Source organism: Triturus cristatus, chromosome 1_2 (assembly GCF_964204655.1).
Source record: "Triturus cristatus chromosome 1_2, aTriCri1.1, whole genome shotgun sequence".
Classification (NCBI taxonomy): Eukaryota; Metazoa; Chordata; class Amphibia; order Caudata; family Salamandridae; genus Triturus; species Triturus cristatus.
The window spans coordinates 449789332-449802197 of record NC_140580.1 but is presented as its reverse complement, the minus strand read 5'-3'; the positions used below and the strand labels follow the sequence as shown (position 1 = coordinate 449802197).

Below are 12866 nucleotides of genomic sequence, written 5' to 3'. Positions count from 1 at the left end.
TACAAAGTGAAGGAGGCAGTCCTCTTGGGGGCATGAAAGAAAGTCACCGTCTCTTTCCAAGGTCACTCTTGCACTATATATCAGGACCTGGCGCCTGCCACCCTGGCCCTGAGGCAGCAATTCCGCCCTATCACGACCTAACTGCGCGATGATCTCATCAGGTACAGCTGGACTTACCTGTTTGGGTTAAACTTAGAGTACCAAAATTAATGACATATCATGGACCTGAAGGACGGCTTGAACATTCTGGGTATTCCACACAGCGAACCTGAACTCAAACAAAACACATGGCAAGCAGAGGCATGGCTTCCCTCTCTCACAGTGGGCCACAACTTCGCGGGGAAACCATAATTAGTGCACGGATGAAACATGCACCTAATTTCTTTCTACCATCTCATAAGTATCTCGAATGGCCAGTTCTACCCTGCTAAGAAATGCTTTCAACAAGGAACTGATCAGATGACTTGGGAGGATTTTTAAAGGTATTTTCATTTGGTCCATGGTGCCTAGAATGTCTTATGCAACAGACACACGAGGGTTCTTTACTATTCATGATCAATTTGACTACTCTGGGTGGTCCATCACACAGGTATAAGAAGGGGGGGGGGCACTCTAGATAGATGGTAGTGGTTATAGGGTCAAGGAATGTGAAAGATCTCAACCTTCCCCAAAAACGTTAAACGGTTCGGAAATATCTTCTCGACCATCACCTTGACATAGAGGCTCTCCAAGAGACACACCTTTTTAGAGCTGAGGACACCCGCTTTCACCATAAGCAATACCCTCTGATTTACAAATCCTCTGCTCTCACTAAACACATGGGAGTTGCGCTCCTTTTCCACACTTCTACAAAATTTCAACCTACTGATACCGGTAAGGCAAACTCTGCACATTTATTGCAACCTATGCCCCAAACACAGGCCAGGCAGCTTTCTTAAGTACACTGATGGGGAAGATTCAGGACTTTGCAGAAGGACCAACAATCCTAATGGGCGATTTTAATCTCACATGGCAACCCGATTTGGACAGCACCCACCCTCATCGGTCAGATATCCGCTTTTTCCACAGAAATTAAACAGGTACACGATTTAGGTCTTAGAGATGCCTAGCGCACCATCTATCCCCAGACACGTGACTATACTTTCTACTCACATGTACACCGAACATATTCCAGGCTTGATTATGTCTTTGTTTGCCAGAATTTAATGGGAGACCTTCGAGATGCTAGGATCTTTCCTCTCTCTGTGTCAGACCACTGCCTCGTTTCGATCTGTCTAACATGGAGCGGCGCTGCCCCGACGATCCCTAAATGGTACTTTCTTGCTGCCCTCACGAGAGAGGGTACTCTGTACGGAATTGAGGGAAACGATTATGGATTATTTTAACCTAAACACCCCCGAAGACACTTCAGTGTTCAATAACTGGGACACGTTTAAGGCAGTCTTTCGGGGTAAATGCATTGCCCTCAACTCCACCCTGAATAAACAACGGTCCAAAGAGCTCTTGAGGCTGAACTAGCAATAGCTGAAAACGCGCATAAAGCTAACCCCACTATAAACTCCCTGCACACTCTTACTGCCCTACGGGGGAAACTTAAGGCTATCTATAATAATAGAGCGGAAATCACTCTTGAAACTCCGTCACCTTTCCTATTCACAGGGCAACAAAATCGGCAAACATCTCGCTAGACAACTGAAGGAGAAACGAGAAGGGGAATACATAGGAGGCATAAAGAGGAGAGGCGGAGAGCTGATATATAAAGATGAGGAAAAGCCCGATATTTTCAGCTCCTTCTACAAATCCCTCTACACCGGGGAACTGCGGGACATGCACAAGCAATATGATTATCTCCAGACACTGCAATTTCCCCAGGTCTCTCAGGAATGGAATGACAAACTTGCTGCTCCCGTTTCTCCTGAAGAGGTGGGCGCTGCAATAAAAGCTCTCAAACTTCACAAAGCCCCGGGACCCGACGGGTTCACCTCCCAATTTTATAAAAATCTTTGCTCCAGATCTTATACCGCACCTTATGCGACTCTTTAACAAAATGGGTGAAGAGGGAGAGGTCACTCACTCGATGGGAGAGGCCGTAGTCGCCTGTGATTTATAAACCAGGGAAAGACCCACAAGTATGCTTCTCATACCGCCCTATTGCCCTCCTAAATCTAGATGCAAAGCTTTAATCCGCCATCCTAGCGTCCCGATTAAACGATCTTCTGCCTGACCTAATTCACCTTGATCAATCGGGATTTATTAAGGGCCGACAAACTCACGACAACTCGTCGCATAATACACCTGATTGAGAAAGCTACCAAAAGACAGATCCCAGCGGTGCTTATCGGGTTAGATGCCGAGAAGGCATTTGACAGGGTGGATTGGGCATTCCTTTTTAGTACACTCAAGATTCGGATTCGCAGCTAAATTCATTAACCTGATTCGTGCCAACTATGTCCAACCACGCTCCAGAGTGCAAGTTAATGGGACGATGTCGGCTCCCTTTCTTTATACCAGAGGCACCCGCCAGGGATGCCCGCTCTCGCCCCTTTTATTTACCCTTGGCATTGAACCACTAGCAATGACCATACAGGCGGCCCCAGAGATCCAGGGAACCCCCTTTACTGGTGAGGCACATAAAATATCACTCTTCGCCGATGATTTGCTTATGTCTCTAGTCTAACCGATCCGTCCAACTCCTTACCCGCACTCCAAACCGAGCTTGCGAGATTCGAAGAAGTGTCCGGATTTAAGGTTAACTTAGGCAAATCATATATACTTAATCTTACGCTGCGCATAGACAGGCTTTATAGAGCTAACTTCCCACCCGCAGTCACCTCCAAACAGACCTTACGAGATGGAAACCACTTTTTATATTTTGACTCGGCCGCATACACGCGGTTATGATGACCATACTCCCTAAGCTTTTATACCTTTTTCAAGCCTTACCCATAGAACTTGAGAGGGACTTCTTCCCCAAATTTAAAATTAATGATTTTGCTAATTTTTTTTTTTTTTTTTTTCTGGCAGGGTGGACGAGCTCGCTTTTCCTTTTCAAGATTACTGTGGCCACGGGCGGAGTGGGCCTTCCGGATTTCGGTCTATACTATAAAGCAGCCCAATTACAGGTGGTGACGGAATGGTCCAAACGAGAGTCGGAGAAATATTGGCTACGTACGGACTGCTCCATAGCGGGGAAAATCATTTGGGACCTCATATGGCGACCTAAGAAGGAAAGATCCGCAAACTCCTACATCAGTACTCCCACTCGCACCACCCTGAAAGTATGGGACTCGATCTCTGGGAACGAGCTATGGACCTCATTTCCCTCGCCTTACACGCCCCTCCACTTTAATCCGGCCTTCCCCCTGGTCCTTCATGAGGGGCCTTTTGACACCTGGCGTGAAGGTGGTTGCTTAGTGTGGACACATCTTTTCCTCAACTCTGACCCTCTTACCTTTTGATAACTGTAGAAGGGACTATGGTTTAGAGACCTCTGAACACTTCCACTACATTCAGCTACGACACTGGGCTGCCACAAGGCCCCTTACGAAATTTGAAACTTTTACCGAAACTGTAGATTCCATGAAGGGAGTGATATCATTTCTATATAGCTACCTTCTCACATCCATAAATTCCCCACGGCCACAATACATGCATATGTGGGAAGACCTAATCCAACGCGATATCTCAGATAGGGAATGGGCTGGCATGTGGTCCGACATTACGAAATTCAACCACTCCTTAAAGCTTCGGGAGACTCATCTGAAGATCATGATGGATTGGTACTTATACCCCGCTAAGCTTAAGAGGATCTTCCCGACCACCACTGACAGATGCTGGAGAGGGTGTGGCCTCTTAGGAGACTTCCAACACGTCTGGCAATCCGCCCATTCTGGGAGGAAATTCTGGCTCACATTAAAGATATATTTGGTTACCCCACCCCGACCACTATAGCAGAAACTCTTCTAGGTCTTCGCGATTCAACCCTTGAACATCAAACTAAAGCAGACAAAGCGATTATGTGGATGTGTATCGGGGCAGCAAAAGTGGCTATACCGACAGCTTGGACGGAGGCCCCGGCTATTTCCCTGTGGCATTCTCGACTATGGAAACTGCTCAGTCTCGAAAGAATGTCCGACATATTTCGAGACAATTACAATTTTTTTTAATATAAATGGGGCCCGTTAGTTACCTTTCTTACATGGGGTTTACCCCTGGCTGTTTGTCCTCCCTCCATTCGGGACATGCACCTCTTTCAATTTTAAGCTCCCTGTGTCTGAATAGCACTTAACACACACTTAGACAATATATGCCGCCACCATCACTTTGTGGGTGGGGGGAGGGTGGGAAATGTTTTTGTTTCACAAGGTTTTCGTTCTGGGGATTATTTATTTTCCCCGCAGGGAACTCCTTCCCAGTTGGAAGGGTTAGAGGGCATCCCGTCACAGAAGAAAGACTGGCTGAGTGTGCATTTTCTTTTGCATTTCTCCATAGACCTGTTCTGAGCCTCTGCTCTACTAGACGATGTACTTCTTATTTCAAACTTTTTATACATTGAGATGATGGCAGGAACATGTGCCTGGTACTACCCCTTAGCCCAGAATTCTTATTACTGCTCTTCTCCAGACGTTTCTTTCGATGCATGCCTTGTTGTACTGTACTGCGGCTTTTGTAAAATGCCAATAAAAAGGATTGATTTAAAAAAAAAAAATCTTCCAACAAACTCCTGCCGTAGGGGATTTTCAAGCTTTGTACGTATACCTGCCGCGTTCCAGAATAGTAGTCAAGTATTATTGACCTTGTCTTTACAGTAGTTTCTCCTACCAGATCTTGCTGTGTGGGACAGTGATGTTTCTTGTATCATATCTTGAGTGGCTCTAGTAACCAGGCTGGAAGATGGAATTTCAGGCTTCGGGTTAATGCTGCCTGAGGGACTCCTTAAGAGATTCACAGTTATATCTTTATCTGAGTTTGTTCCAAACTCCGAACTATACCCATATATATCGAAGGGAGAATTTTTACTATCCAACTTTCGGGATGTATCATTGGTGGCTATCATATTTAATCAGTCTACCTCATCTAATGTTGGGAGCGGCTCAGACCTGTTGGCAACCGGAACATTATACGTATAGTGACCATTGTCATGTATCTCTTCTATTAAATCTTATGCCAGCGTTGAGTGGTGGCTGATAAAAATAGCCAAGCGGAAATAGGTGAATGCTGAGGGTTGTTAAAATACAGTTTCCTGCTCTCCTAAAGATCCTTTCCGCTAGGTGTGAGGTTTTAAACATTAATACCACACAATCACCTTGTAAGGTTTTACAATCTTTAGCGAGCCAACTGACACTTCTGGCCATTTTAAACTCCATGAAGATTGCTTCAGTTAGGCTTGTTTTAATGCCTAGGCTTTGCAGAGCCTTATTTCTCAGGGCGTCCCAAGGTTCGGGTTCCTCAACCGTTAATCTTGGGACGTTGGCTAAAACTATGTATGGTGTGGGTGCTGCGGTTAAATCCAAACTGATCAGGTCTGGCGGGATCGGGCGATAGTGCGAGTTAGGATATTTGCTGTTTAACTTGGTGAAACTACAGACATCTGAATTGGTAGCTTTTGTAGCGTTCTCTTAGGATCTGGTAGATTAGGGGGCTGGCAAGTCTTCTCTGGTTCTTTTTTTGATAAACAAGTTTTTATTGTTTTAGGCAATACAACAAAAGAAACTTTCAGGCCCTTCGAACCACCACCACACAGTAATACAGTAGAAAGTGCACCACATTCCCACCCTCCCCTTAAAACCCTCCCCCATCTTCTAAACCGCCCTATTATGGTACGTTGCCCAGCCATTTCCCCCAGACTTTTCGGTATTTCTTGGGGCAGCCCCGTGCCCGATAAAGACTCCGCTCCTGCGCCGCACACCAGTCCACCCCGGCGCCCCATTTAGCTAAGCTAGGTGGCTGCGGTTGCTTCCACGCCGCTGCAATGTCACGTTTGGCCACCATTAAGGATGTCATGAGGAATAGCTGCTCTGGGCGTGTGCCATCCAAGCCGTCAGTGATGCCCAGTAGGGAGTGTCTAGGTTCATGCGGCACCTCCCACCCCAGGACCTCCGTATGTTCGGACTCAATGCCCCTCCAGAACCCCTCCAGTTCCGTGCAAGACCACACCATGTGAAGGAAGTCGGCCGGCTCAGAGCCACAGCGGGGGCAGGCCGCGTCAGTGGAGAGGCCCGCGCGGTGTAGGCGAGCCGGTGTGAGAAGCGGTGTGTAGGTAGTAAATTTGGATAAGCCGCAGTTTGGCGGAGGCCGTCACCAGGCGGGGGGGCCATAAGGGCATCCCGCCAGTCGGCCACATCCAGGGGACCCACCCAACCCTCCCATCGTTCCTTAAGGCCCTCCAGGGATGTAGGGGTGCAGTTGACGAAGGAGCGATAAATCCTGGAAATGCCCCCCCTCCCCAAATTGCCCATCATGACGTGAGCCTCCGGGGGCTGTGGTCCGGCAGCCGGACGTCCAGTGGGGTGTAGGTGCGTATGGCGTGGCGCAGCTGGAGGTAACTATAGAATTGAGAGGAGTGGAGGGAGAAGCGCGCCTGCAGCTCTGAATAGGAACACATTCGCCCTCCCCGCCAGACGTCCCCCAGCTGGGAAATGCCGAGTAGATCCCATGATTTAAAGCCTTCCAGTTCCGCGACCTCCCGCAACCACGTCCCATGCCACAGAGGAGTGACACGGGTCAGCCTCCCAGTCCATCGGGTGTGACGGAGCGCCGCTCGCCAGGCCAGGAATATTGCTTTGGTGATATCCAGGCAGGAGGCGGGGATGGAGGCGCCATACAGGCGGTCCTGAATACCGGAGAAACCCAGATCCCCAAGTTCCACCCTGTAGGCCGGGTCGGACCATCCCCCCCCCCCAAACCAGTCATGAATGACCAGGAGGCGGGTGGCCAGATAATAGAGGTAGAGATTAGACATGCCCAGGCCCCCATCAAAGGTGGGCAGGCGGCATGTCGACAGAGCCAACCGAGGCCTCCCACCACCCCAGAGAAATCTCGTCGCCATCCCGTCCAGCTCACGAAACCAAGGTCGTGGAAAGGAGAGGGGGGTATTTTGCAGCACATACAGAAACCGGGGAAGAATCATCATTTTGTAGAGGGCCACCCTCCCCAGCGGATTGAGGGGTAGCTGGTGCCATCTTGCCAAGTCTGCCTTGGCTTTCTTGACCAGGGGGGTCACGTTAAGCGCCCAGCTCAGCTCCGGGAGGAGGGAGAGCCAGATGCCCAGGTATTTAAAGTATAACCGGCGGAGGGGGATGGTCGCTTACCAATCAAAACACTCCCGGGAGGGGTGCAAAGGAACTAGAACCGACTTCCGCGATTTAGGGACAGACCAGATGCCCGGCCAAAGCAGCCCAGGATGGATAATGCACGGGGACCGGAGCGCGCCGGGTTTCCAAGATACAGCAGGACGTCGTCCGCGTAGAGGGCGATTTTGTCAGCCTCTAGGCCAGGCCATTCCCAGCCCTGAAGGAGAGGGTCAGTTCTAATCAGGGCAGCAAGGGGCTCCATCGCGAGCGCGAAGAGAAGGGGCGACAGTGGGCATCCCTGCCGCGTCCCCCGGCCAATCCGAAATGTCCTCGACAGCGCTCCGTTAACCAATACCCTGGCACGGGGGCGGGCATAGAGGACCCGCACCATCCCCATGAACTTGGGGCCAAAACCCATGTGGGTCAGGACGTCAAACAGGTAGGCCCACCCCACCGAGTCGAAAGCCTTTTCGAAATCAGCAAGGAGGAGGGCGAGGTATGGAGTCAGTCGGTGGCGGTGAGCCAGGGCCACATGGAGGAGGCGAAGACAATGGCGGGTGCCCCGAGCGGGCATGAAGCCACATTGATCCGGGTGAACCAGGGTCGACAAAAAGGGCTGAAGCCGTTGAGCCAGGACCGCCGCATAGAGCTTCACGTCAGTATTGATGAGCGAGATCGGTCGGTAAGCCGCTCTGTCGGTGGACGGTGGCGTGGACTTGGGCAAAACCACAATTGTGGCCAAGTCAGCTTCTAGGGGGAAGGAGCCCTTCTCAATCGCCTCCGCATAGTGGTCCCGCAACCGCGGGACCAGGCTATCCCTATAGGCGGCATAGAATTCTTGGGGGAAGCCGTCGGGTCCCGGGGTCTTCCCAGCGGACGTACGCCCTATTGCGTCCCCAATTTCCTCAAGGGAAATGGGGGCTTTCAGGCTCTCCCACTCGTCCGGCCGAAGCTGGGTGAGGTGCACGTTACCAGACGCGAGCAGAGTGGCCAGAGAAAGATCCGGTGCCCGGGCCCGGTAGAGCTGAGAATAGAACTGGGCGAAAGCTGCCGCTATCGCCACGGAGGAGGACTGGAGCACGCCTTCGGAATCGGTGATCGCCGGAATGATGCGCGACGTCCTGGGATAGGTGGCCAGGCGATGTAACAGCGCGCCATTCTTATCACCCCAACCATACACCCTCGCCAGCGAAGATTGCCAGAGAAGCTTGGCCGCCTCGAGGGATCGCTGACTAATCTCCTCACGAAGGAGCCGCAGCTGCCGGTTCACAGCCGGGTCGTCGAGCTCGGAGAGAGATTGCTCCAACCGCAGCGCCCGGGCCTCACAGGCAGTGAGCTGCTGCAGCTGCGCCTGGCGGTGCCGCACCACATGCGCCTTAGCCGCGCCTCTAATGGTCGCCTTGCAGGCCTCCCAAAGGGTGCCCGCCGAGGAGACCGAACCCTCATTGGTGCAGTAGTACTGGGTAAGCTCAGTGCCCACCGCCTTACGAAGTGTCTTGTCTTGGAGGAACCAAGCGTTAAAGCGCCACATCGGCCGGGCCATGTGAGGCGGAGGGCCCAGACCCAGGAGGACCGGAGAGTGATCCGAAATCCCCCTGGGGAGGATACGGACATCTTGGATGCCCCCGCAATCGGTGGGGGGGACAAAAATCATGTCAATACGCGCGTGAGAGTGGTGAGCGGCCGAGGTGTGGGTGTAGTGACGAGTGTGAATCCTCCAGGCGTCGCATAGGCCCTGGGCCTCCGCCCAACCCGCCAGCTGCCTCGCTCACGCAGCGCGGGCGTCTGAAATCGGTCCCGACGAGTCCAGCTAAGGGGCCGAGACGGCATTAAAATCCCCCACCAAGCACAACGGCACCCAGCGGGAAGGTCTCCAACAGAGAGGCGGCGTGAGATAAAGCCTGCGACAGTCCGGAGGGTGGCGCATAGAGCGACAGAAAGCTGTTCGACCTACCGTCGAGTGTGCCGCAAATAGCAATCCCGGTTCCATGAGGGTCGTGAGTCGCCTGTGTAAGGACAAAGGGGAGGGAGCGGCGCAGCAGGACGGCCACCCCGCGGGAGCCACGGGAAAACCCAGAGTGCCACACCCGGTCATACCCGTAGCGTGCCAGAAAGGGACATCTCTCACCGAGAAGATGGGTTTCCTGAAGCAGGAGCACATCGGCCCCTACGCGCTGGGCATACTTAAGGACTGCAGTGCGCTTGAGCATATCCAACAGGCCGTTAACATTCCAGGACAGGATGCGCAGCTGGGCCTTGGGGGCTAAGTCTTCCATGGAAGCAGTGGACGTGAGTCGCAGCGGGGGCGGAACAACCAGGGGGGCGCCGGGAGGATACCGAGCGGCGTGGGTGCGCGGGGAAGGGACGAGGAGCATACAGGTACCATAGGGAGAACGAATGACATACTGAAGGGAGCCAAGGAAGGCCGGCTGAGAGCGGGCGCTAGCGGAGCGCATGTGAGTGTCAGTGTGGAGCCACACAGTGGCACTCGTAGGAAGCTGCTGTGTGACAGGCCCAAGAAGAAACAAACCCAAACTAAAAAGAACACCCTCCCTAGGAGGAACAACCAACAAAACCCCACCCCCGACCCCCCACCCTACACTTCGATAACGGAAGCATCTGTCACCCTAACTTTAACAAACAACTACAAGGCCCCAAGCAGGGGCGCTCGGGTGTGAAGAGCGTGGTGGAACCCTCCTGAAGTACGGATGTAAGTGTTCTGTCCTAGGTCACTACACAAGAGCGGGAAACCGCTGAGTCCAAGTCCGAGATTGAGGCCCCCGCAGCGGGACCAGGCCGTCGAACCCCCTGCCAAGACAGAGGACAAAGAAAAGTCACATGGCTGGGCTGCGGGAGAGGTCGGAGAGGTCTATGTGCGTACGTGGGGAGGGGCGTCGGGGATGGGTCCGGCAGATGCGATGAGCGGCGTTGAGAACCCCCAGTCGCTTGAGAGGACGTCCCGGATGAGGCGGATGAGTCCCTCGGTCTCCTCCCCGACACACTCGCGGATCGAGGCCCAGCCGCCACCCCACCTCGGGGCCGCCGGGATTGCGTGCGCCTCCTGCGTCGTGGGCGCGGGAGCCTGGCTGTGTCTTGGTCCGAAGGCCGCCGAGCCGGCGACACCCGCCCGGGCTGGCGCAACGGTCGTTCCTCGGTGAGCCAGGTCCATGCCGCCCGGGGAGTGTCAAATAGAGTCCTGCCCTGGAAGACAACGCGGAGGCTTGCCGGGAATTGGAGTTGGTAGCTGAGGCCCAAGGAGCGCATCTTGTGTTTCACCTCCGTATAAGAGCGGCGTTGCTCCTGGACCTCTCGGGTGTAATCCGGGAAGACCATGATGGTGTGGTTGTTAAAGGACAAGGGGGCTTGCACCCGCACTTCCTTCAGAATAGCGTCCCTGTCTCTGAAGTTGAGGATCCGCAAGAGGAAGGGGCGCGGGGGGCCCCCCACCGGAGGCTTGGCAGCCAACGACCGGTGCGCCCTCTCCACCACAAACCAGGTGGACAAGCTGGCCGCCGGCATCCAAGACTTGAACCACTTCTCCAGGAAGTCGTCGGTGCAGCCAGACTCGACCCCCTCCGGAAAGCCCACCAGGCGGAGGTTGTTGCGGCGGGCCCGGTTTTCGGTATCCTCCGCCCGCCGATGCAGCTCCTTGGAATGGGTCGTTAGCTCCCGGACTTGGTCTTGGAGCTGTCGGATGTCATCCTCCGCCGTCGAAATCCGGGACTCCGTCTCCGTGATGCGGGCCGTGGCTTTGCGGAGGTCCTGTCGCAAGAGCGTAACGTCCACCTTCACCTCCCCGACCATCCGCTCCAGGGATGCGCGGGAGGCGTTGATGGCCGGCAGGATGGCAGCAAGGTCTGTGCTAGGAGTTGATGCCGTCTCTCCGCCCGGGGGGTCTGCGTTCGTGAAGCGGTCGATTTTGGTCTGGTGGGACGTGGTCGTCGACTTGGCACCCCTGTCCGTGCCCATGATGGCGCTCGGGATGTGTGCGCCGGTGCCTAGGCTCGGTATGGCGAATTATCGGCCAGCCGCGCCCTGCTGCCAAGCGACCGGCCTGTGCAGGGCCAGGGACCGGAGGGTCCAGAAGAAAGGAAGAACAGAGGCACTGCCGTCCCCCAGCGGGGGGAGGCCAGGAGTCCGCCGGAAACACCACTGCCCCGCTCTGATCCGGGCCGGGCCGCACTCTCACCTCACCAGAGCCGCTCCGGCGCGACCCACTCCCGCAGACGTCGTCAGCTCAGGCACAGTCCCTGGTCTGTCTCACCGCCGTCCCTCACAGTGGGCCCGCAGGTGCGCCCTGTGCAGCGGGGCCACCCCGCAATCGCCCCCGGGCCCGATCGACAGCAGGACCCCTCGGGGGGGGGGGGGGGGAGAAACAGGGCGCCCTCTGCTCACCAGCGGCAGGGCCCAACCGGCGGCGGGGGGGGGATGAAATCCAATGGCCGCTTATGCCTGTGTCCGCAGGGCTCCGTCACCCCTTGCGGTGGGTCCACGCTCAAAGCCCTCCAGGAGGCCGCCGCCGCCGGTGCAAGTCCCACGCAGCGGCGTGGAGAAGAAACAGGAGCCAGTCCCAGCACGGCCCAATGTGGCCGCCCGCGCAGGCCCATACCGCTCGCTCCAGGCCGTCACCGCTGCGGGGCCCCCGCAGGTCCAGGGGCACCCCACGGTGCCCGTGACAGCGCCCTGTTGGTCCGTAGACGACTGGGATCACCTCCCCGGGCCACACGGCCTGTGCCCCTCACTGGCGCCGCGGGACTCGCGTAGCGCCCAGCGCCGGCCGCGGAACCAGCCTGCCGCGTCCCTCACGGCCTCGCATCAAAGGGCAGCAGAACTCTGCCCCCGGAGCAGTAAAGCGGCTGAAAGTTGCACCGAGTGTGGTGCATCGGTCCCGCTGCAGGTGGAGACCTCCGGATCGCTGCTAGGACAGCGGGGCACGGATGAAGGCCGGATGCGAGGGGTCAAGCATCAGGAGCCTCACATCAGTGCGGCCATCTTGATTAGCGCCACCTAGCGCTCCCCTTCTCTGGTTCTACTATGGTCATTGGGCCTGTCTTTGACACGTCATGCATTACGTCCCTGTGCTATTGCTAACTGATGTAAGGATCGGCTGTCTGGAAAGTGATTTATTCTCTCAGTACAACCAGCTTCTCCTAATCCCTCTTGATTACGGGGTGGACTATCCTGTTTATCCATCCTCTCACATCCCTGATGATTTTTCAATCTTTCTTCGATCAGGGCCACTCTGTCAGCTTCTACTTTTGGCAACACTTTCTGCATTTTGCTGTAACATTGCTCCACTATAAGGCAACATTTTATTTGACTGTTGTATATTTATTCTTAATAATTTAAGAAATAGGAGGAGGCACTCCCTTTACCAATGTACGTATTGGATGGAAAATACTGATTTCTTATTCACTGTAATTGTTTTGATGAATTTAGACAAATAAAAGTAGTTAAACCTATTTCCATTTTCCATTTAAGGTTGCAGCACCAGGTGAAAAAACACAACCTCGTTGTAGCTTCTTATGATGTTGTGAGGAATGACATTGATTTCTTCAGGTATAGTATCACGTT

General features: G+C 54.2%; 1 protein-coding gene across 2 annotated transcripts in view; it reads left to right on the top strand.

Moving 5' to 3' along the window:
- Window positions 1-12866, top strand: part of BTAF1 (B-TFIID TATA-box binding protein associated factor 1) — an 852875-nt gene that overhangs the window by 712928 nt on the left and 127081 nt on the right. For both annotated transcript variants that reach the window (XM_085606166.1, XM_085606165.1), the window contains exon 29: window positions 12774-12851. In XM_085606166.1, the coding sequence (XP_085462292.1) occupies window positions 12774-12851 (78 nt within the window). The remainder of the gene's footprint in view (window positions 1-12773; window positions 12852-12866) is intronic.